Source organism: Manis pentadactyla, chromosome 1, assembly GCF_030020395.1.
Source record: "Manis pentadactyla isolate mManPen7 chromosome 1, mManPen7.hap1, whole genome shotgun sequence".
Lineage (NCBI taxonomy): Eukaryota > Metazoa > Chordata > Mammalia > Pholidota > Manidae > Manis > Manis pentadactyla.
Genome location: NC_080019.1, coordinates 230,121,701 through 230,147,795, shown reverse-complemented (window position 1 = coordinate 230,147,795; position 26,095 = coordinate 230,121,701). Strand labels below are relative to the sequence as shown.

Sequence of the window (26,095 nt, the reverse complement as noted above, 5' to 3'; positions counted from 1 at the left end):
AGAGGAGGGCCACAAATCAACAAGAAAGGAAGTCCTTCCAGCCGTCACTCGTCCCAGTTCTGCAGACTATTCCTATCACCATGAAAAGGCAAAGCTACAGGCCGACAAAGATCACAGAGACAACACCAGAGAAGGAGACAGAACTAACCAGTCTTCCTGACAAAGAATTCAATATAAGAATCATAAACATGCTGACAGAGATGCAGAGAAATACGCAAGAAAAATGGGATGAAGTCCGGAAAGAGATCACAGATGCCAGAAAGGAGATCGCAGAAATGAAACAAACTCTGGAAGGGTTTATAAGCAGAATGGATAGAATGCAAGAGGCCATTGATGGAATTGAAATCAGAGAACAGGAACGCATAGAAGCTGACATAGAGAGAGACAAAAGGATCTCCAGGAATGAAACAATATTAAGAGAACTGTGTGACCAATCCAAAAGGAACAATATCCGTATTATAGGGGTCCCAGAAGAAGAAGAGAGAGGAAAAGAGATGGAAAGTATCTTAGAAGAAATAATTGCTGAAAACTTCCCCACACTGGGGGAGGAAGTAATCAAACAGACCACGGAAATACACAGAACCCCCAACAGAAAGGATCCAAGAAGGGCAACACCAAGACACATAATAATTAAAATGGCAAAGATCAAGGACAAGGAAAGAGTGTTAAAGGCAGCTAGAGAGAAAAAGGTCACCTATAAAGGGAAACCCATCAGGCTAACGTCAGATTTCTCAACAGAAACCCTACAGGCCAGAAGAGAATGGCATGATATATTTAATACAATGAAACAGAAGGGCCTTGAACCAAGGATACTGTATCCAGCACGACTATCATTCAAATATGACGGTGGGATTAAACAATTCCCAGACAAACAAAAGCTGAGGGAATTTGCTTTCCACAAACCACCTCTACAGAACATCATACAGGGACTGCTCTAGATGGGAGCACTCCTAGAAGGAGCACAGCACAAAACACCCAACATATGAAGAATCGAGGAGGAGGAACAAGAAGGGAGAGAAGAAAAGAATCTCCAGACAGTGTATATAACAGCTCAATAAGCGAGCTAAGTTAGGCAGTAAGATACTAAAGAGGCTAACCTTGAACCTTTGGTAACCACGAATTTAAAGCCTGCAATGGCAATAAGTACATATCTTTCAATAGTCACCCTAAATGTTAATGGGTTGAATGCACCAATCAAAAGACACAGAGTAACAGAATGGATAAAAAAGCAAGACCCATCTATATGCTGCTTACAAGAAACTCACCTCAAACCCAAAGACATGTACAGACTAAAACTCAAGGGATGGAAAAACATATTTCAAGCAAACAACAGTGAGAAGAAAGCAGGGGTTGCAGTACTAATATCAGACAAAATAGACTTCAAAACAAAGAAAGTAACAAGAGATAAAGAAGGACACTACATAATGATAAAGGGCTCAGTCAAACAAGAGGATATAACCATTCTAAATATATATGCACCCAACACAGGAGGACCAGCATATGTGAAACAAATACTAACAGAACTAAAGGGGGATATAGACTGCAATGCATTCATTCTAGGAGACTTCAACACACCACTCACCCCAAAGGATAGATCCACTGGGCAGAAAATAAGTAAGGACACGGAAGCACTGAACAACACAGTAGAGCAGATGGACCTAATAGACATCTATAGAACTCTACATCCAAAAGCAGCGGGATATACATTCTTCTCAAGTGCACATGGAACATTCTCCAGAATAGACCACATACTAGGCCACAAAAAGAGCCTCAGAAAATTCCAAAAGATTGAAATCCTACCAACCAACTTTTCAGACCACAAAGGCATAAAACTAGAAATAAACTGTACAAAGAAAGCAAAGAGGCTCACAAACACATGGAGGCTTAACAACACGCTCCTAAATAATCAATGGATCAATGACCAAATCAAAATGGAGATCCAGCAATATATGGAAACAAATGACAACAACAACACTAAGCCCCAACTTCTGTGGGACACAGCAAAAGCAGTCTTAAGAGGAAAGTATATAGCAATCCAAGCATATTTAAAAAAGGAAGAGCAATCCCAAATGAATGGTCTAATGTCACAATTATCGAAATTGGAAAAAGAAGAACAGATGAGGCCTAAGGTCAGCAGAAGGAGGGACATAATAAAGATCAGAGAAGAAATAAATAAAATTGAGAAGAATAAAACAATAGCAAAAATCAATGAAACCAAGAGCTGGTTCTTCGAGAAAATAAACAAAATAGATAAGCCTCTAGCCAGACTTATTAAGAAGAAAAGAGAGTCAACACAAATCAACAGTATCAGAAACGAGAAAGGAAAAATCACGACGGACCCCACGGAAATGCAAAGAATTATTGGAGAATACTATGAAAACCTATATGCCAACAAGCTGGGAAACCTAGGAGAAATGGACAACTTCCTAGAAAAATATAACCTTCCAAGATTGACCCAGGAAGAAACAGAAAATCTAAACATACCAATTACCAGCAACGAAATTGAAGAGGTAATCAAAAAACTACCAAAGAACAAAACCCCCGGGCCAGATGGATTTACCTCGGAATTTTATCAGACATACAGGGAAGACATAATACCCATTCTCCTCAAAGTTTTCCAAAAAATAGAGGAGGAGGGGATACTCCCAAACTCATTCTATGAAGCTAACATCACCCTAATACCAAAACCAGGCAAAGACCCCACCAAAAAAGAAAACTACAGACCAATATCCCTGATGAACGTAGATGCAAAAATACTCAACAAAATATTAGCAAACCGAATTCAAAAATACATCAAAAGGATCATACACCATGACCAAGTGGGATTCATTCCAGGGATGCAAGGATGGTACAACATTCGAAAGCCCATCAACATCATCCACCACATCAACAAAAAGAAAGACAAAAACCACATGATCATCTCCATAGATGCTGAAAAAGCATTTGACAAAGTTCAACATCCATTCATGTTAAAAACTCTCAGCAAAATGGGAATAGAGGGCAAGTACCTCAACATAATAAAGGCCATCTATGATAAACCCACAGCCAACATTATATTGAACAGCGAGAAGCTGAAAGCATTTCCGCTGAGATCGGGAACTAGACAGGGATGCCCACTCTCCCCACTGTTATTCAACATAGTACTGGAGGTCCTAGCTACGGCAATCAGACAAAATAAAGAAATACAAGGAATCCAGATTGGTAAAGAAGAAGTTAAACTGTCACTATTTGCAGATGACATGATACTGTACATAAAAAACCCTAAAGACTCCACCCCAAAACTACTAGAACTGATAACGGAATACAGCAAAGTTGCAGGATACAAAATCAACACACAGAAATCTGTGGCTTTCCTATATACTAACAATGAACCAACAGAAAGAGAAATCAGGAAAACAACTCCATTCACAATTGCATCAAAAAAAATAAAATACCTAGGAATAAACCTAACCAAAGAAGTGAAAGACTTATACTCTGAAAACTACAAGTCACTCTTAAGAGAAATTAAAGGGGACACTAACAGATGGAAACTCATCCCATGCTCGTGGCTAGGAAGAATTAATATCGTTAAAATGGCCATCCTGCCCAAAGCAATATACAGATTTGATGCAATCCCTATGAAACTACCAGCAACATTCTTCAATTAACTGGAACAAATAATTCAAAAATTCATATGGAAACACCAAAGACCCCGAATAGCCAAAGCAATCCTGAGAAAGAAGAATAAAGTAGGGGGGATCTCACTCCCCAACTTCAAGCTCTACTATAAAGCCATAGTAATCAAGACAATTTGGTACTGGCACAAGAGCAGAGCCACAGACCAATGGAACAGACTAGAGAATCCAGACATTAACCCAGACATATATGGTCAATTAATATTTGATAAAGGAGCCATGGACATACAATGGCAAAATGACAGTCTCTTCAACAGGTGGTGCTGGCAAAACTGGACAGCTACATGTAGGAGAATGAAACTGGACCATTGTCTAACCCCATATACAAAAGTAAACTCAAAATGGATCAAAGACCTGAATGTAAGCCATGAAACCATTAAACTCTTGGAAGAAAACATAGGCACAAACCTCTTAGACATAAACATGAGTGACCTCTTCTTGAACATATCTCCCCGGGCAAGGAAAACAACAGCAAAAATGAGTAAGTGGGACTATATTAAGCTGAAAAGCTTCTGTACAGCAAAAGACACCATCAATAGAACAAGAAGGATCCCTACAGTATGGGAGAATATATTTGAAAATGACACATCCGATAAAGGCTTGACGTCCAGAATATATAAGGAGCTCTCACGCCTCAACAAACAAAAAACAAATAACCCAATTAAAAAATGGGCAGAGGAACTGAAGAGACAGTTTTCCAAAAAAGAAATACAGATGGCCAACAGACACATGAAAAGATGCTCCACATCGCTAATTATCAGAGAAATGCAAATTAAAACTACAATGAGGTATCACCTCACACCAGTAAGGATGGCTGCCATCCAAAAGACAAACAACAACAAATGTTGGCGAGGCTGTGGAGAAAGGGGAACCCTCCTACACTGCTGGTGGGAATGTAAGTTAGTTCAACCATTGTGGAAAGCAGTATGGAGGTACATCAAAATGCTCAAAACAGACTTACCATTTGACCCAGGAATTCCACTCCTAGGAATTTACCCTAAGAACGCAGCAATCAAGTTTGAGAAAGACAGATGCACCCCTATGTTTATTGCAGCACTATTTACAATAGCCAAGAATTGGAAGCAACCTAAATGTCCATCAATAGATGAATGGATAAAGAAGAGGTGGTACATATACACAATGGAATACTACTCAGCCATAAGAAAAGGGCAAATCCAACCATTTGCAGCAACATGGATGGAGCTGGAGGGTATTATGCTCAGTGAAACAAGCCAAATGGAGAAAGAGAAATACCAAATGATTTCACTTATCTGTGGAATATAAGAACAAAGGAAAAACTGAAGGAACAAAACAGCAGCAGAATCACAGAACTCAAGAATGGACTAACAGGTACCAAAGGGAAAGGGACTGGGGAGGATGGGTGGGTAGGGAGGGATAAGGGGGGGAGAAGTAGGGGGGTATTAAGATCAGCATGCATGGGGGGGTAGGAGAAAAGGGAGGGCTGTACAACACAGAGAAGGCAAGTAGTGATTCTACAACATTTTGCTATGCTGATGGACAGTGACTGTGAAGGGGTTTATAGGGGAGAGCCTAGTAAACATAATATTCGTCATGTAAGTGTAGATTAGTGATAGAAAAAAAAAAAAAAAAAAGAGCAGTTCCTGTGTGGTAACCTCCAACGAGTTCTACACAAGGGTATAAAGGGCATATAAAAGTGTAGGCAAAGGGTCTGTTTGTGTTTATACAGAGGATCAAAGCCTAATTGGGCTACCCCGAAAATGAACTAAGATACGATATGAAAAAGAACTTCCAACATCTGCACTCTCTGGAAGACTCATGCCAGAAGAGGATCATCAAAAAACCCCAACAAAGATCCACGCACTGCTACAGCTGTAGATGCACTCATCCCACCAGTTCCTGGACTTGCCATGGGAATGAGGAAGGAGATATCTAAGCTGGCCTGTGCATACAGTAAAACAACAAAATTGGACTGGATCTATACTGTTGGAACTCAACCAAGAATTTGGAGAAGTGCAAATTGTAGCGCTCCAAAGTCTTACAACTACAAACTATTTACTGTTAAAAGAACATATGGCATGTGAACAGTCCCCAGGAATGGGTTGTTTTAATTTGTCTGATTTCTCTCAGACTGTTCAAGTTCAGTTGGACAATATGCACCATATCATAGATAAGTTTTCACAAATGCCTAAGGTGCCTAACTGGTTTTCTTGGTTTCACTGCAGATGGCTGGTAATTACAGATATGCTTTGGTTATGTAACTATACTCCTATTATGTTAATGTGTGTGTGCAATTTAAGTAGTAGCTTAAAACCTGTACATGCTGAAGTTACTCTACAAGAAGATATATCAAAGAAATAATCAATCTTCCCATGTTTTCTTCCACCTGCTACTTCTATAGCTTTTCTTCTTCCTTCCTAACTACAACCCTTAAATAGAATTCGTGCCTCATATCAAATTTACCGAGTATCATAATTCTTCCAAGTGGTAAAGATACCTCAAGACAAATGCTGGGCATAGAAGCCACAGGGCATAAATATGCAAAGAAGTAAAAAGCTAACTTTTTCAAACAATAAGGCTTCTCTCTCACTTACCAACTTCACATTTCCCTGTATGGCCCCGGAAGATGACTGGTTAGCCAGAGACGGGTAAGATTCCTCAAGGGAGGAACAACCTAAGACAGGCACAGTCGCAGGGGGGCCATCAGGTGAGAAATTGGGGATCAACAGAGGTGAGGCTTAGAACCTCACCCCCCGTTCTGAGAGAAATGTTCTGCATACGTGGATGTTTTATTGCCCTGTTCTAGCTTGGATTAACACATAGTCTACAGGCACACACCTGATCATCTACATGTGCTCTCTTACAACACTAAACTATGTTTTCTACCTTTATCTTGTATCTACCTACCACTTCAGCATTTTATTAAAAATAATAATAATAAAGAGAGAAATGTGGTATCCACATATAAATCAAGTATAAAAACCAAATGAGTATTCATATTTGAACTGACTGTTTAGAGTTCATAATGCATGAGCAAAACCGAAAGTTTCTGTGATGACTGCCCTTGTACTGTTCACTATGTAACTTATTCATTATGTAAGAATTTGTTCTACATGTAAAAACTTGTTTGTTATGCCTCAGAAGATTGGAGACTGACAAAAATTAGGCTTGGGGTGGATTAATGATTGTGCATTGAGCATTGACTCCCCTATACAGAATTTTATTGTCATTAACAACCATTTGATCAATAAATATGAGAGATGCCCTCACAAAAAAAAAAAAAAGGACGGACTTCCAATGGTAAAATAAAAACCGGGATGTAATGTATAGCATAAGGAATATAGTCAAGATATTGTAACAGCCTGGTAGGGTGACAGCTGGAACCTAGAATTATGTATATAAATGTTCTACCACTGTGTTGTACACTTGAAACTCATGTAATGTAATACTGTGTGTCAACTACCCTTCAATAAAAAATAATAATTAAAAAAAAAAAAAAAAGTTATATTGGAAAGATGCTAATTCTCTAATTTATTATCAATTTGAGGCAACCCCAGTCAAGATTCCAAAAGGTTATTTTACAGAATGTGGCAAGTTGACTATAAAATTTATATGAAATATCTAAGAGCCAAGAACAAGCAAGAAACTTGATGACGAAGAGTGGGAGAATTTGCTCTACCAGCTATCCGGACTTAGTACTGTTACTACAATTTGGCTGCTGTGTTTAAGTCATTGTACTGATACAAAGATAGACAAAAAAGCCAACATGACAGAACAGTATGTCTTAAAACAGATCTGTACTTATCCGGACACTTAATAAGTGATGGAGGTGCACTGCAGAGCAGTTGGGAAGGGGCTGTCTCTTCAGTATATACATAACTGCTGATCTATATGGAAAAATAATTAAATTCACAAAAATTAGATTCCAGGAAGACTGGAATCCTAAACCTGAAAGGCAAAACTAAACAGCTTCTAGGAAATGACACTAGAAAAAAAGCTTGATGGTCCTGGGTAGGAAAGGATTTTTTAAAGAAGATATGGAACGCACTTAGCTATAAGAGGAAAAATTGCTCGATTTGATGGCATTAAAATTAAGAACTTCCATTCATCAGAACACCATTAAGAAGTAAATTACAGAGTGAAGGAAAGGATACTTAATAATATATTCAAAACTACTATACTTAAAAATGGCTAAAACAGTAAATTTTGTTATATATACTTTATCACAACTTTTAAAAAACCATTACAAATTAGTAAGAAAAAGACACACAACTCAAAAGAAAAATGGGCAAAAGACATGTTCTTGCATTTAACAAAAGAGGAATTCCAAACGATCGTTGAAGTGGACAAATACATTTGTTTTCAGGAAAATGCAAATTAAAAATACAATTACCTCCACCCAACAGGCTGCCAAAATTTAAAATACCTCATAATAGTATAGGTAAGGATATAAAACAATAGGATTCTTATACACTGCTGATTGGAGGATAAAACGGGAACTACTTTAGAAAAGAGTTTTTACTTTAGCTGGTGAAGGTGAAAATAAGTATATCTTATAGCACTGAGAAAAATGCATGAATATGTGCATCAAAATACACGTACAGAAATGTTCCCGGTAGCATTGCTATTTATAGCAAAAGTAGAAACAACCCAAATGTGCAGAACAGTAAAGTAATAAATTATTGTATTGTTACACAATATGGAAAACAAGACAACAATGAAAAGAAAGCTAAGAACCAATGACTTTTTAATGTTCACAAGATGCAAAAGAATAGAAATGCTCTGATTCTATTTATGTGAAGATCAAAATGAGACAATTAGCTATATTGATTAGGAATGCATATTAAGATAGTAAAACTATAAAGAAAAGCAAGGAAGTGATTACATACAAGTCAGGATAGTGCTCATATCCAGAAAAAGACAGGAAATTGTGATGGGCTTTTGGGTGTTAGCAAGGTTCTGTTTCTATCCCTGGGTGATAATCACTGGGTGTTTATAACATTTTAAATTGTACCACTTAGGTTTTATGCAACTTTTGGTGTCTGTTTTATATTTCACATTTTTAAACAAAGAAATTGAGAACAATCTAGGTAAAGAGGTATCTGTCATCTTGTCCTGGGGAAAGCATAAGCATACTACTAAATGTAGAAACTATACAGGATGTTTTTTTAAAAATCTATGTTGTTTTGATGTTGGGGTTCTTGTTCATGGAGTCGAAGAATGAACTTCATAAATGAACAAGGCAGGAGATTTACAGAGAGTTTTTATTCAGATACAGAGGGAGAGCTTTATTCAAGATAAGAGAAAGTATGAACTCCCCACAGGTGCAGGGAGGGGCAAGGTTGCCATTTGGGGTCTCAGTGTCTAGGGTATTATGCCCGCTGCAGTGGGAGTTTTCTATAGATTCAGCCAGAATGCTAGTTATATTTTAACCTATGTCTGTGAAGGTTTCCCCGGATACTCTATTGTAAGCTAACGGGCCTACCAGACTATGAGCAATGAGCTATGCTATACCACTGGGTCCTGATGGGGAATAAATTGTTACATTGTTTCAATTTCAAGCACCCTGTTTTGTAAGGCTTTGTCCTTTCCCAGGGCCCACACCTACTCTAACTGGGCAGGAGTTACATCCTGTGGCCTTCCTATCTGTTTCAGGATGCACACATAGTTGCTGGGACTATAGAAAAAAATATATGATTACGTTGAAATCAAGTGGAAACCTCTAGGGGAGGGAGGAAGAAAAATAGTTATGACCAGGAAGTTATAAGCAAAGGGCTTCTGGAATACTGCCAAAATCCTATTTCTTGACCTGGGTGGTAGCAACATAGGTGGTCACTTTATAATTATATATTTTTGTACATGGGCAATATATTTATCATATTTCACAATAAAAAAAAAACACCTTAAAAGATGTGAATGAAAAGATTCTTACCTTGATGCGTAAAACCAGCTCTTGAATTCCTGTAGTCTGGGCTTTTTCTACATAAGCGATCAGGTCCATCATCTCCTCTGTTGTCTCGGGGACTTTTATTGCATGCTCTTTAATTGTCTCAAATTCGCTGCAAATACTGACATAATACCCTGCTTTACTATAGCTGTGGTAATCAAAGCTGTATCATACACAGTGTTTGTGTGCAATTATGATTCTTACAAAATAGGAACTATGCTGTCCTAATAATCATTGGTTAATTCACTAACATATCTTAAAATATGTAAGTGTAGCTCATCTGAAGTAACCCAGCATACATCATACACCTATAAAATCTATAAAATTAAAGTAGCATTTTCATGTGGAAATTATGGTATATTTAAAATTTTTTTCAACTGATCTCTTCAACTCTCTTGTAGGTATTTCACTTATATTATGTGGATAATTACACTTATTCATCCATTTCATACATAACTGAGTACATAAAATGTGCTAAGCAAAATTCTAAGCACTAGAGATAGCAGCAAAGAGGTCAAGTCCCTGCTCTCACAAAGCTGACATCCAAGTTGAGGAGAGAGACAAGAGCACATAAATACATAGCACAATGGTAGGTAGTACAAGTGCTAAGAAGAGAAACAAAGCAAGGTAAAGGGTAAAGAGTGGTGGTGTGTAGAAAAGGAGTCAGTGTCTTGCAGCCCGGTCAGACCTCTCTAGGGAAATGATATCCAAGGAGAGAGAAGAAAGTAAGTCAACGCAAATATCAGGCAAAAAGCTTCCAAGAAGAAAACATAGCAGGGACAGAGGCCTGAGAAGCAAAAAGCCTGTCCTGTTTTAGGAATGGCAAGCAGGCCAGTAGGAACACAAAGCAAGGACATAATATGAAGTTGGGAGGTGAGCAGGAGTCATATCACGTAGGGCTTGATAGTTCATTCTTGATTATCACAAATTTAGGACTGATGCATTAAAAAGAATGCAAGGAAGACAGATGATCACACTGGGGGCGCTTCCTTCTTGCTAAAGCAACTCTTGAGTCCTCGGGGAAGGGTATTGCAGCAAAAGGTAAGGAGGCAAACAAAACGACTGAGAGCAAGCTGGCCCAGGCAGAGGTTAAACCAAACTGTGATGCAAACAATCGCTCTCCAATGATTATCAATTTATTTAATAAATTGTAGTGAACTTAGTGGTGCCCATTTCCTCCTTTTGATGTTATTTATCTCAACTATGGGATTTAAACAGGAAGGATTAAAGATTGCACTAGGTAGAGAAAACGGGACTACTTTCAGCTGTTCTTATGCCATGGGTTTATAATAAGACATAGCTATTTTGTTAGTAATAGAATTTTTCAGAAAAGTAATAGAATTTTTCAGAAAGGTCAGATACTACAAAAACATATACCGAAAAAGTCATGTTAGACATAAATCATATTTGGATTAACTATGGCATTGTCATTGGTCTTCCCGGATGGGATTGTTAGAAATGGATAGTCGAATACTTAACCATCTTTGAGATATTTCTGTTTGTACAAAGTATGCGTGACAAATACTTGACTTTGACAGTCGTATTTTTTAAGTTTCTTCAAAAATATTAATTGACATGACACCTCCCTTTATCGGGTGCCCATTCTCTGGCAACCATAGTGCTAGATACCTTACAGATGTTATCTGTGATCCTAACATTAGTCCCGCAAGGAAGATATTATTTTTCATAGCTGGCACGACAGGAAATTAAGGCTCAGGAAAATTAAGTAACTTGCTCAGAGTCACAGAACTAGTTCACGGCAGAGCTGGGACTAATATCCCAGCTAATGGTCTTTCGGATGCCAGAGCACATAATTTTCTCATATTGCTTCCATGAAAATAAACATACCAGCTAATGCTTATTGAGTACCATGTTCTAGGTACTGTGCTAGGTGCTTTATATGTATTAGTTTTAATTCTTGTAGAAGTTACGAACTAAAATTCCTGTGGGACAGACAGGTAACAGATGGGTTAGATGAGCTGCCTGAGGAGCTGCCTGAGTAGCAGGGTGAGCAAACCAGAAGCACGTTCTCTGTCTAACAGGGAAAGTGCTTCTCAGCTCCACTGGCCACTGCAGTCCCAGCATGACATGGTCTTCGTACTTTTTCAAGAAAAGTTAAGAGATCTTAAGAGTGTGTGCCTGGGTGGGTGAAATCTCCTAATTTTTAAATGTTGATATCAAATTCAAAGCTTGTTTAAACAAAATAAAACACAGTGTGAGAAAAGTAAAACACATCTGTACTGTACAATCAGCTAGCAGGACACTAGTTTATGAATCTAATTTTATAGCTACCTTGCAAAGTAGGTATTCCCTTCTTCTATTACATTTACAGATGAGAAAAACAAGCTAAGTGACACAACAAGTAAATATGGGGATAGAAATGATCCCAGACCTTCCCAATATCGTTGAAAGGCTACTATAATCTTTCCGTTTTCATGCAACCTGTAACCAAACACAGTGGTTTTTTTCCATTTCTTTTTTTTTTAAAATGCTGGGTTGCCTCAAAACTAGTTTCAAACAGAATCAAACAACAAGAAACCAGACCAGTGGGACCACAAAGGAACCTCCTTAGGAGGCAAGTATGGAGAAAAAGTTGTAAGTACTTATATTTTCATCTTCTGCTTTTAAATGAGAGCTATTATTGGCAAAGTATTTCTTGTAGCCTGATAACTCTGAGTTGGACAATGATTTCTACTTACCTCTCATTTTCTTTTCTGTGTTTTAGAGCTATGTCATTCAATAGCGTGTTTGCAAAGGCTTTTGCTTTGTTTGTTAGGCCTGTCTTCAAATCCTCGCAATCCAAACGCACCATGGGGAAATGAGCCCACTGAGGCAGAAGCATTATTTCTGAGGCAAGACTGAGAAATTTTCCTATGAACTTAAAAAACAAAAAGTAACACAAAAGCTGCTTAGAGTTTTCAAATTTATGAGTCATTTTACAAGTACTGTATTATGGTGAAATTCTTAATTACAAAATATGAATGACCCACAAATATAGAGTCAACTGAGCTTCAACAAAGATACCAAGGTAATTTAATGGGGAAATTAAATTATGCTGGAATAGCTGGATATCGTCATGGAAAAAACTGAGCTGTGACCCATATCCCACATCACATAGAAAAGTTAACGTCAGATGGGTAACAGACCTAAATGTAAAAGTCAAAACCACAAAACTTCTAGACAGAAACACAGGAGCAAATCCTTGTGACCATAGAGTAGGCAAAGACTTCTTACATGAGACACAAAAAGAATGAACCTTTAAAAAAAGTTTGACAGACTGGAATTCATTAGAATTTTAAATGCCTGCTCCTTGAAAGACATGGTTACAAAAATGAAAAGTCAAGGCACATACTGAAATATAATAAGTATTATATAAGTATAATAAATATAATAAAGTTTGCAAAATATATTTCAGACAAAGGACTTTTCTCCAAAATACAGAAAGATCCATTAAAAATTATTAATAGCAGGTTTTTATAATAATATATCCCATTAAAATAAATCCATTATAATTGAACAATAAGAACACACAAAAAATTTTTAATATACAAATTAGGAGAACAGACACTTTTAAAAGGATACACACATGGAAAATAACACATTAAAAGATGCTCAACATCATTGGTCATCAGGGAAATGCAAATTAAAACCAGTGAGATACCACCATACACCCAGTACAATGGCTAAAGTTAAAAAGACTGATAATCCCAAAGGTTGAGAGATCTGGAAAAGTTGGAACTCTCATATGGTGGTGGCGAGATTGTAAATGGTATGACTTCTTTGGAAACAATTAGCAGTGTCTGAAGTTAGAAATGCACTTTCCATATCACCCAATGATCCAACTCCTAGGAGGAGAAATGACAGCATATGCTGACAAAAAGACTATATGCAGAAGAGCAAGGCAACTTTATTGATAACAGCCCGAAACTGGAAACAACCCAAATGTCCTTATCAAGATGAATAGATAAACAGATCATCTGTCCATACAATGGGACACTACTCAGCTATAAAAGGAAGTAGTTCATACTGATACACACAATAACACAGAAAATATCTCAAAAACTATGCACTAATAAAAGAAACCAGACACAAAAGAACATGAGTACATGGTTCCATTTATATGAAACACCAGAAAAATCTACAGTAACAGAAAGCATGGCGGCAGTTGCCTGAGGTTGAGTTTGGGGAGACTTGACCAGGATGGGATACAAGGGAACTTTTGGAACTGGTGGAAATGTTCTATACCTGATTCTGGGGGTGGTTTCAGGGTTGCTTAAATTTGTCACAACTCATCTCACTGTATGAATTAAAATGGGTGCATGTTATTCTACGTAAGCTATACCCCACTAAAGTTGATTTTTAAAACTTATTAATTCTTGAAATTAATTGAGGATGGACAAAGGGATAATTTGATGAACAAATATGTGGTGAAGCCCATATAGCTAAATATTAGAATCTAGGTGGTGCTCTTCATAAAATTCTTCCAACTTCTCTATATGATTAAAATTTTCATAACAAAATGTTGGAAAGATAAAAATTTCTAAGTTGTATATTAAGAATAAAATCAAAACAATCAATAGAAAGGGAAAAGAATTAGAAATAGAAGACTGGTTTTAAGTAAACAGAACAAAGACCCTTCAGGAGATAGGAACCTCTTCTCATTCAATTGTTTTTTTCCCTACTGCTGCCATAATTAGGTTTCTGTTAATCATAAATATATTTTTAATCCTATATACTACTAATGATTAACTAGCAGAAAGAGAAATCAGGAAAACAACTCCATTCACAATTGCATCAAAAAGAATAAAATACCTAGGAATAAACCTAACCAAGGAGATGAAAGACCCATATCCTGAAAACTGCAAGACACTCATGAGAGAAATTAAAGAAGACACCAATAAATGGAAATACATCCTGTGCTCATGAATAGGAAGAATTAATATTGACAAAATGGCCATCCTGCCTAAAGCAATCTACCCTATCAAAATACCTATGACATTCTTCAATGAACTATAGCAAATATCATTCTAAAATTCATATGGAACCACAAAAGACCTGAATAGCCAAAGCAATCTTGAGAAGGAAGAATAAAGCTGGGGGGATTACTCTCCCCATCTTCAAGCTCTACTATAAAGCCACAGTAATCAAGACAGTTTGGTACTGGCACAAGAACAGAACAATAGACCAATGGAACAGACTAGAGAACCCAGATATAAACCCAACCATATATGGTCAATTAATATATGATAAAGGAGCTATGGACATACAATGGGGAAATGGCAGCCTCTTCAAAAACTGGTGTTGGCAAAACTGGACAGCTACATGCAAGAGAATGAAACTGGATTATTGTTTAAGCCCATACACAAAAGTAAACTCAAAATGAATCAAATACCTGAATGTAAGTCATGAAACCATAAAACTCTTAGAAGACAACATAGGCAAAAATCTCCTGAATATAAACATGAGCTATTTTTTTCTGAGTGCATCTCTGCAGTGATAGACAGTGACTTCAATAGGGTATGGGAGGGACTTGATAATATAGGTGAATGTAGTAACCATAATGTTTTTCATGTGAAACCTTCATAAGAGTGAATATCAATGATACCTTAATAAATAAATAAATAAATAAAATTTAAAAATTAAAAAAAAGAAAAAAGAAATAAATAAAAATAAGATGTAAAACCCGAGGCAAAGCCCAGACAAAGACTCTTGTCCCTTCCTAGCGTGTGCCGGGAGCTCTGTCCTATCACTTGATCTCTAAATAAAAGCCTCTCCCTTGCTTTCTTTAAATATATATATACACATACACATACATTTCTAATCCAAGTATATTACTTTCATGACTAAAAAACTTCAAAACAAAATACAAACTTGGCAAAGGTACCCAAAGATTTTCCTATGTGGCTCCAGCTTCATATTTTAGATCTGCCATGTACACTCTCCGTGTTACCTATTCTTCAGCTGTTTTGGTTTATTTGACATTCTCTGAACACCTCTAAGTGCTTTTGGCCTTTGTCCATATTACATGCCCTCTGTTCTCTACCAATAAACATCTATTTCAAAGCCTAGCTTGCCTTTCACTTCTTCAAGAAACCTTCACCAATTTTCCAAACCAAAGAAATCATTCCGCTTTTCTCTGCTTCCCCAACATTTTGTCCACGTCTGTTCCAGTACTTATCTCAACATATTATAGTTGTTATGTCTATGTCTGGCTTCTGGGCCAAATATAAGCTCCTAAGGACAATGTTTAGGCATTATTTATTTTTGAGTCACCAAAATCTTGCTAGGTGTCTGAATGTGATGAGAAATATTTGTTGAATCAATGAATGAGTAATCAATAGCTAAATAGATTATGAAGTGAACCTTTAACTTTACCAAAATGATGCTTCAAATAAAAATTCTATTAACTTTAATTGAAGCATTTATTTTCTGGAATAAAAAGATCCTAAATTTGAAAAGAAATTCAAAGGCATTAGTGAAAAACAGAATTGCCACTTACCTCTGTGTATTCATCAAAAGTATGATCTTCTGCTTGAAAAGTCTCTATCAGCTCAACTGCAGTCCCATCCAGGAGCCAATTATACTTTTCAACTAAAAATTAATAATCTAATTTAAGTCTAATGATACCTTTTAAAAAAGATCAAGTGCTTTTTAAAAATATGGTCATGGAATGAAACAGACTATTCAATTAGGTATTATTAATAGAGTATTAATATACATTAGTAGGAATAGCTAGACTAAAATAAAATGAAATAAAATAGTTAACCAGCAAATCAAGTTAAACACAGACACTTAAAAATAAAGATAATAGGGTAGGTAATGATCTTAAAACAACTTGGAGGTTACAGAGAAGGCAGTTAATAAAAGGCTTTAGTAAATAACAACCACCTATCTTGACCCCATCCACACTTAAGGAGACCAGAAAATTGAGCTGTAGGCTCTTCAAAACTTTCTTACAAATGACCTTGCTTTCACCCTCAATTTAGCTTTCCCCTTATTCCACATCACTTCTTTCTACCTTTTGGCTTTATCATCCTGCTCCAGTTAACATTTCCCCTTTGGACCATATAACAGAATTCAAGTTTCCTGGGTTTGATCCTTGACTCTGCCGAAAGCCATGTCTATGCTCGCTTCTGGATTTCCCTGCTCTTCCATGACAGCCCCAGACAATCAAATTACGTGACCACATTCTGGTAAAAATAAAACAGCATTCTTTAATCATAAGAAGTTGTAATATTATGTATGTCATGTGTACCATACGTCTCATGATGTTTTCTTGCGCCTTCTAGGTTTTGATGTACTGCCATCTTTAGTGTAGTAAGAGCCCATTCTGTCACGTGTTTTGGAAGTTCCGTGTCGATATTTACAGTTGTTGAAGTTCCTGACAGCCAAGAGGGTATTGTTTGGACATTCTAAAATAAATAAAAATGACAAGTCATGAAATAAATATCTGTGCAAATTGGTCTATAGGTAGACCTTATACTATATTTTTAAACATTCTTTTCAGATTTTAATGGTCTGAGAAAAGAAAACGTGCAAAACAATTATTTAAAATTGAACAGTTTATAGTCTAATATAAAACTTAGGTTGGGTTAGTTTCCTATGTATGATTCAACAAATATTTATTTAATAACTATGATGTCTAAGTGATTACACTCGAAAACAGAACAAACATGACTGAGATCTCATCCTTAAGGAGTTCACAACTCAATAGGGAAAATGGGAAATGCACAAAAATATCAATTCATAACTACAATAAAATTTCTAAGAAGAAAAATGTCATCTCCAGCCAGGAGACTTTCTCAAAGTGAAAGCATGTTGTAAGATAACTTGCAGAATGCAAATAAAACAGCGTTACGCTTTATGTACATATTAGAGCTTCAACTCAATTTAAACTTTTCAAAAGGCCCATATAAAGAAACCCTGTGGAGAAGGAGGAAGTAATACCTGTAGAGCTTCAGTGATTTGCTCAACCAAACCCAAAACAGAATCTTCCAAATCTTGAAAGGTAGGATAAAATTCCATTTTATCATCATCAAATGTCAGTTCCATCTTAAATATCGGCAGCCCTCGCTGATCTTTTTGGTCAAAGAGTTTCACAAAACCTTCTATAGTTCTCCTTAAGAAATCCTTTAGCTGTATGACACCATACATTACTATTATTTTGGAAAGTACAAATTATTTGGAAAGTTTAACCTTTAACTAAAATCAGTGAAATATTGTCTACAATTAAGTCATTCCATCAATCTATTTAGTCCTGAAAATTACCTTCATTTGATACAGTATGTGTCTAATAAATGTAATCTGAAACTACACAACAATATATGCAAACCAATTTTTTTTATAGAATACCAACAATCTTAAAATGGCAATTCAGAATTTCCCACATTCTTTATTCACTCTGTCCCTGAACACATACCAGAAGACCAAACAACACGGAGAACTCTGAGGAGAGGGGAGGCCTGGCACTGAAGGGAGAGGGTGTCACAGGTGAATCAGAGTGAGTTACGGGTGAGTCAGAGTGGTGTCCTAGAGCCAGTTGTTAAACATTCAAGAATTCTGTGATCCAGTTTCTAAACTTAGGGTTGCCTGAAAACCACCACAGCAGAAATATTTATAACATGGAAATTGGCAAATACCACAAATCAGGGCTTTTTTTTTCCTGGAGAGCCAGATTTCCAGCACACCACTAGGTGAGCCACTGGAACTTAGAAATGTGCATAGTAAGTTACCAAAGTATGAATAAAGCACTCTCATAGAACCAACTATTGGAAATCCAACCACACAAACACTTGCTTCTACACTTCTCTCTCATTTTAGATTGCTTCAGAAATGAAGCATTTTTCTACTAAACTTATTTAAGTAAAATTACAGTAAATATGTTTTCCTTAATTTATTTCAAAATAATTATTTAGTGCTATGTCTGCATTGAATTTTATGTAAGACAATAAACTAATTTTAATAACACTATCATATTTAAAATATATAAAATGTATTTACCTGATTTGATATAAGTGTGGAAACACAGCTATAAAATGCATCTAATTTTTCAGGTTTAATGTCTTCTAGAGCTTCCTTCTTGGTAAAGAGACTTATAACCTTCGGATACCATGTGTTCATTATCTTCTCTTCTGCCTTTCTAGCTTGTATTGATAGATCATTTTTCAATGATTCACAATCAATTGGGCCTCTGGCTCTACTTATGAAAAAAATAAAAATGATTTAAAGCAAATGATAGATATTGGTCTTAATACACAATTGTTGAAACAAGATAAATTTAAAGTTTTTAAAATCTAAATACAAATTCTCAAGATTTAATCGTTTTAAAAATTACACAATTAAAAATATGAAGACTCAAGCAGGAGACATTCAAATTTTAAATATTTATTAGTAAATAGGATTTTACCTAATTCCTGTTAAGTCTAGTAAAGTTGTATTGGCAAACGTCGAATAACCAAGGCCCAGTAACATTTTCATAGTTGGATGAACAATGTGCAAATTAGCTAATATTTGACTTCTTGCCTGCAGATAGCTAGAATGCCAAGGATTAGAATAATCCAGGCCTCTGGAAAAGCAAAACACCATATCAAACAGGATTCAAGCAATACACTCTAAATTTTAGGAAATAATATTTGTGACATAGAATTAATATTAAAATGAGAAGCCTTGGGATTGAGAAGAGGGAAAAGTGGTCAGCAAAAGAAGCTTTAGGAGATGCACATGCAGTAAAAGTACATCAAGATCTTGAAAGCCCGTTATCTTCAGAGGGAACGGAGATCGTCTGTGGGTAAGGCAGGCTGATGGGCCAGGTGCGAGTGCCCTGCTGACTTCCGCTGTACTGTGACTCAGATAAACTCAGCCCTCGGTCTGGGAGAAGCATACGCATACATGTCTGGCATACACTGAAGCTTACTTACGGCCAAGCAGAGCTATATATCCACAAAGGTTCCCCTAGCTGTGTGAGCAGCAACTAGACAAGTGCAGTACACAGGATTCCTTCAGGGAAAAAACTGGTAGTACTATTTTTTTACATGTGTTCAAAATACCTTTGAGTTTTACAAATGTCAACTTGAATGTAAGATCAGTTTATTTTCAGTCTGTTATCAAAACCTAGGTGCAGTACTATTTTTAAAATAATTTACTCACACAGGGGATTCAGGTAAAGGGCCTCCTTCATCTTCAAGCCATTTAACTGGAGGTTTCACAAGAATGCTCCGCACTAAAAATATATATGTATTAACGCTTCTTGAAAATCCTTGCAAGACCTACTCAAAGTTCTAACTTTTGATATTGGATGGTATATTTTATATATCTTACTGTGCATTAAAATGAGTATAAGGAAAAAGTTTCTTTTTTAAACAAAATCAAGCTCTTGGTACTATCTGGTCTGACTTGGGAGGTGATTTCAAATACAGTAAGGCTTAATAAGTCCTCAGTTTTTCACATTCTATCTACTGGCATGGCCACTTCAGAAAATTTACTCCAATAAAAATAGCGAAGGTTAAATTCTTAATAAATCTCCCCAAATATGTTAATATTTTTATACAATCCTGCAAATAGTGTAGCTACAACTGTAAAGACAAAATGAAAAATCCAAAAACTATGAGCTAATAAGCACATAAAAAGCGATTGAAAAGTTCCCTTAAATTACAAAGATTTTGACTACATTATAGGCTCAAAATAAAAACATTAAATGAAAAGAACAACAAAGAAATACATATAGCTAAACACATAAATGCTTGCTATTCATTGTTCATATTCTAGTTTTGATTGGGAGGGTAGGGAACCAATGTAAAAAAAGCTTGGTATGTGTCAAATGCTACTTACCCAGATATCTCTTCATGCTTTTTTCAAAGTCACTTGATACCTCATTTATGAGACTTTCAATAAATTCTTCCCTTTTTTTCCCTTCCTTTAAAGACTCAGGTATCAGCATTAACATGTGATCCAGCCATTCCTGCTGAATAGGTACTATAGGACTACTTTCTACACATTGCTTCATATAGATATAGTTGAACTGAGAAAGTAATAAGAAAAAATTAAATTTTCCAAATGGTGTAGCATTTCAATGTAATTCCTGAGCTTTTTTCTCAAGACAACATTTTTTTCTGAGCAAAAGTAATGTTTTCAGAATAAAAACATTTTATCCAAAAGTGTGACCTCCAAAGAACCATTTTATATTTTTCTTTGACTATGATGAGTTCTCACCAAATTAGTGTCCTTAGTACACTCTTCATTTCTCAGGGCAAAACAAAGATCCTTTGTCTAACTTATTATTCCCCTTACTCAACAGATATTCAATAATTGAGCAAATAGTCAGACATTGTTCTAAATGCTGAGGATATAATAATAAAACACACAAAGTCCCACTCTCTTGGAAATTATATTCTGATATAATAGCTGTGTAGTTTTATAAATTCTCCCATAACAATGAGCAGTCTGAAAGAAAGAGAGGTGAACAAACAGAAAGACAACACTTGACCTTGGTAAAGGTATTTTAACATCATGAACATTTCAGTTTATCCCAAAGTTAATTTAATACAATACAAATAAAAATATCTATACACATTTTTTATAGAACTAGACAAGCTGAGCCTAAGGTTCATGTGGAAAAATAAACATGCAAGAGTTGCCAGGAAATCCATTAGAAAAAAAAAATCTACAAGGGAGGACTAGCCCTCAGAGACAATAAAAACAGACTATAAAGTCTCCCTAATTAGAGCAGTGTGGTATAGTTACATAAACAGACAGACCAGTGGGAAAAAATGTAAAGTTCACAAACAGGTCCAGTATATAGCACAATTTGCATATGATAAATGTGGCATCTCAAATCACTAGAGCAAAGATGAGGATTTTAATGAATAGTTCTGGGGAAACTGGTTAGCCATTTAGAAAAATTTAATCCATACCTTCCACCATACACAGAATAAATTCCAAATAGGCCAAGAATTTAAATAATGGAACTACACAAGGACTAGAAAAAAAAGAGGATATATTCTACTACAACTGAGCATAGTGGAAAACTTTATGATTCAAATTCCAGATGCAAAAAAAGAAAAAAATGATTGACAAATTCTGACTAAAAAAAATAAAAATGTTTGCATGGTAAAAAAAAAAGTCATAATTAAAAAATACCAAAAGACAATTGACAATCTGGGAGAAAATACTTGCAACATATATCTTGAAGTGTAAAGAGTGCTTAAAGATATAGAGGATGGATGACATGAGTAAAATTATGCTAAATGAAATAAACCAGTGACAAAAAAAATGCATGTTCTACTTACATGAGGTATCTAGAGCAGTCAAAATCAAAAAGACAGAAAACAGAATGCGAGTTGCCATGGTAGTAAGGGAAGAGGGGGAAATGGAGAGTTGCTTAATGAGTATAGGGCTTCAGTTTTACAAGATGAAGAAGTCCTAGGGATTGGTTGCCTGACTACATGAAAATATTTAACACCATCGAATTGTATACTTAAAATGTTTAAGATGGCAAATTTTATATTATGTGTATTTCACTGCTTTTTTTTTAAATTTAGGGGAAAATAAGACCAAAAACCCAAAAGAAAAAATGGATGGAAGGTATAAACCAACATTTCACAATAAGAATATTATAAAAATGGCCCTTAACCATATAAAAGATGTTCAATCTTACTCACAATCAGAGAAAGCAATTTAAACTAGCATGATACAGCACTTGCCACCTATCAGACTGAAAAAAATAAAAAATATGATCCCCACATTCTACAGTGAGTACAGGAGACCATGCTCTCATAAATTCCAAAAAGGAATGCAACTGGCATAATCCTTCAGAAAACAAATTTTGCAGTATCTAACGAAACTGTACACTGACCCAGCAGTCCTTTTAGAAATGAAAAAAAACAGGTCCAATATGAAAACCCATATTCACAAGGGTATTCATTGTATCAAAATACTGGAAACATCTGAGAGTGGACAAATAAATTATCATACATCCACACATTGGCGTTCTGTGCAGCAATAAAACAGAATGAGGAAGTCAAATCAACATGTACACCTTAAACTATTTGCTTTATGTCAATTATATCTCAGTAAAGCTAGAAAAAAAAAGGAATGGAGATGATCTCTATAAACTCACATGGAGTAACTTCTAGGATTTATTAAGTAAAAATGCAAAAGAATATTGTATGATGCATTTTGTGTAAGATTTTGTAAAAGAGGAAATAAGGAAATATCTCTCTTGTTTTATGAGAAATTAAACACAGGAAAGATAAACCAGAAATTAATGAGACTGGTTATTTAAAGGGAGAAGGCTGAAATGGGTAGACAGTGAGAGGGTCTGGAAATAGGAGAGAAGACATGAGCAATACTTCTCTGAGTACACTTTTTGGTATGGTTCTGACTTTCAAACAATGCTGTTATTTTACATGCTCAAAATATAAGTAAAGAAAATCCGTAAGGATGGGAGAGAAAAGAAATTCAAAATGAAAAACAAACAGAAGCAAATGAACCTAACTGGATTTCAAATTAGTAACAGCTACACTGATATTTGTCGAATTAGCCAAAATAACTTTTGAACACAGTATTTTGACTATAAACCTTCAAGCTAAGGACAAAAATAAAAATTCTCTAATGGCTTATGATATTGGTCATCTTTCATGTGCTTATTTGCTATCCACATACCTTCTTTGGTAAAATGTCTATTCATGTCCTTTACTCACTTTCTATTGGGGTGCTTATTTTTTTTTATTAAAATATCATTGATATTTAATCTTATGATGGTTTCACACAGTGGTTTCAACATTTGGGGTGCTTGTTTTTATACTGTTGAGTTTTGAGAGTTCTTTATATATCCTAAATACAAGTCCTTTGTTGGATATGTGATCTGTGAATATTTTCTCCCAGTGTACAACTTGTCTTCTCATACCCTTAACAGGGCTTTTGCTGAGGAATATTTTTAATTTTAATAAAATATACATTTTTCCTTTTATGGATTGTGCTTTTCATATCATGTCTAAGAACACTTTGCCTAGCCCTAGGTTTTCCCTTAAAGTTTTATAGTTTCAGGTTTCTCCTATGTTTTCTTCTCAAAGTTTTTAATAGTTTAATGTTTTACATTTAAATCTATGATCAACTTTTAATTGATTCTTGTACAAGAGGCAAGGTTTAGGTTGAGGTCTGTGGGGTTTTTTTTTCTGTTATTTGTTTAGTTTTTTATGGATGTCCAATTGTTCCACCCATTTGTTGAAAAGACTATTCTTCCTCCATTGAACTGATTTTTGCTCCTTTGTCAAAAATCAGTTGACTGTACTTGTGTGGGTCTATTTCTGGGTCATCTATTCTGTCCCACTGATCTGTGCATCCACTTATTTAAAAGTAAACAGCTTTTTTAAAGGTCAGCTGGAGGTCTACTGAAAGAAGTATTGAAAAAATATCCTTCGGATTTGGCAATTAGTTGTCACTGGTGACACCAATGATGAAGTGGTGTAGTTCCTAGGAAACAGACTGCCAAGAGCAGTGGGTTCAGGAGTGAATAACTGTTTTCTTGCCCAGCTACCTGCTTCAGATTGTAAGGTACTAAAAAGCAGGAACTGTGGAGGAAGAGTGAGAATGCCAACCATACTCACACAAACATGTCTTGCAATTCACCCAGGCTATTGAATATTCGTGAATGTTTTGGGGTTGTTTTGTGTAAGTTCTTCTATCTAGTAAAGACAATCCACAGCCAAAGTCCCCAGAAAAGCTGGGAAGCAGAGGGAGGAGGAAGACGAATATTTTAAAAGAAGAAAAAACAAACTTGGCATAGTTAAAATGAGGTTCTTCCAAAGAACTTTAATCCACAGGGAGGGATCCTCAGCTCTCTATTCCAAAGGGAACTTCAAGGGATTTAGAAAGCCTCTACCCCCATCTGGGAACATGCTGAATTCATCTTTTGTGTAACCAGCTCTATAAGTTTCATATGCTTTGCTCTTAAGGAAATTTTATGTGTTATCTTTCCACCAATCATGTCATAGTCCCATGTTGTCACCCAAGCAATGTCCTTTTATTTTAATCTCTAGCATCTAGGATGTGATTAAATCTAGGATCTAGCACAGAATAGATTCTCAACAACTAATCATCATTATATCATTATTAGGACAATAAAAAGAGATGCATTTCTTTATACCTGCCACTTTGATATTTCCCCCCAGTTTTTGGAATAAGAACTAGATTTACAACTTATCCTCAAATAAAAAATGGCAACAAAAATATAACCCATAATTTTGTCCATGACTTCCTTGTTCCTTTTGGCAGGGAAAATAAAAATCCCAGTTTGTAAATTTCTTTCTTTTCTAGAATGGGACTTAGCAGAGGGAGCTACTTTGTAATGATTTTTTTGAACATTTTCAAAACAAGAATTATGAAAAATTGAACTCACTCCTTTCTTTTTAATTTCACTGGTCATCTGTCAAAAGCAAACAAACAACACATAATTAAATCAACAGGAAAAATTTTAAGTGATGTAAATGTTTTAAAATTAAAATATGTATTATTTAAATTTAAATATATGTAAACTTAAATACATTTTAAAAATATAAATATATATATATTTTAAAATACTAGTTACATTGAAATTGACTTAAAATGATTAGGAATTCAAATTGGGTAAGGATAACCTTTTTAAAGGGAAAAATGTAAACTTACAGTTGGAGAATAATCTGGTTCTGGTGAGGAACGTGCTCTTTTATCTAGTGTTCTGTCTAAACTTCTTTTGGCCCCATCAATTCTGAAATTTATAGTTAGAAAAATGTATGCCTCTCGAAGAAAAATTAAGATGTATTCTTAAAACAATACAATTTGAGCATGTTTCAACTATACTTAGAGAAGAGATACTCAAGAGCTATCTTACCAAATCTTCTATGAGACAAGTCCCAACAGCCCTTATCAATTAGATCTAAATTGCCAAATTATTCATGTATAATGTGAAAGGATGAGACTAAAAATAAAACACCTTTTTTTCAATTATAACTGATTGATGATTTTTAAGTTAATCCTGAGGCAGAGTGGACCCTTACATGTATTTTCTCTGTTCAAATGCCCCATCAGAGAAGCCTTCCCTAACCCCCTTATGTTAAGTAGCACTTCCTTCACTATCCATCCCTTTTATCCTCACTTTCCTCACTTCCTAGCATTACCACCATTTGACGTAGTATATGCTGTAAACTGTTTTATTCATAGCCTTCTCCCCAGTGGCCAGAATAGTATCTGGCATATAGTAGGTGCTTAATAAACAGTTTTGAATGCAGGAATTTATCATCCATAAATAGAATTTCTTCTTTGAATAAAGCTATATCCTCATATAATCCATTCATCTGTCACCAAATATTGACTGAATGCTTACATTATGCAATATATTTTGCTAGGTTTTATTAAAATAGAGTAGCAACCAATCTCAAGGAATTTACAAACTGAAAGGGTGAGGAGGTCAAAATACAGTGCCATAGAAAAAGTATGGGGCCCTTCACAGTAGGGACAAGTT

At 35.6% G+C, this 26,095-nt stretch overlaps 1 protein-coding gene across 6 annotated transcripts in view; it reads right to left on the bottom strand.

Moving 5' to 3' along the window:
• The window catches only part of DNAH12 (dynein axonemal heavy chain 12), a 164,524-nt gene that overhangs the window by 126,939 nt on the left and 11,490 nt on the right, over positions 1–26,095 (bottom strand). For 5 of the 6 annotated variants that reach the window (XR_008999525.1, XM_057508311.1, XM_057508315.1 and 2 more), the window contains exons 4-14: positions 25,261–25,342; positions 24,995–25,021; positions 20,428–20,617; positions 19,747–19,819; positions 19,007–19,165; positions 18,601–18,796; positions 17,548–17,736; positions 16,856–17,012; positions 16,100–16,191; positions 12,300–12,478; positions 9,586–9,721 (exon numbers count right to left, since the gene is read on the bottom strand). Coding sequence is in view for 5 of the 6 variants with exons in the window: in XM_057508311.1 (XP_057364294.1) it covers positions 9,586–9,721; positions 12,300–12,478; positions 16,100–16,191; positions 16,856–17,012; positions 17,548–17,736; positions 18,601–18,796; positions 19,007–19,165; positions 19,747–19,819; positions 20,428–20,617; positions 24,995–25,021; positions 25,261–25,342 (1,480 nt within the window). In the remaining variant the exon portion in view is untranslated. The remainder of the gene's footprint in view (positions 1–9,585; positions 9,722–12,299; positions 12,479–16,099; positions 16,192–16,855; positions 17,013–17,547; positions 17,737–18,600; positions 18,797–19,006; positions 19,166–19,746; positions 19,820–20,427; positions 20,618–24,994; positions 25,022–25,260; positions 25,343–26,095) is intronic. The other variant, XM_057508320.1, reaches the window with a different exon arrangement.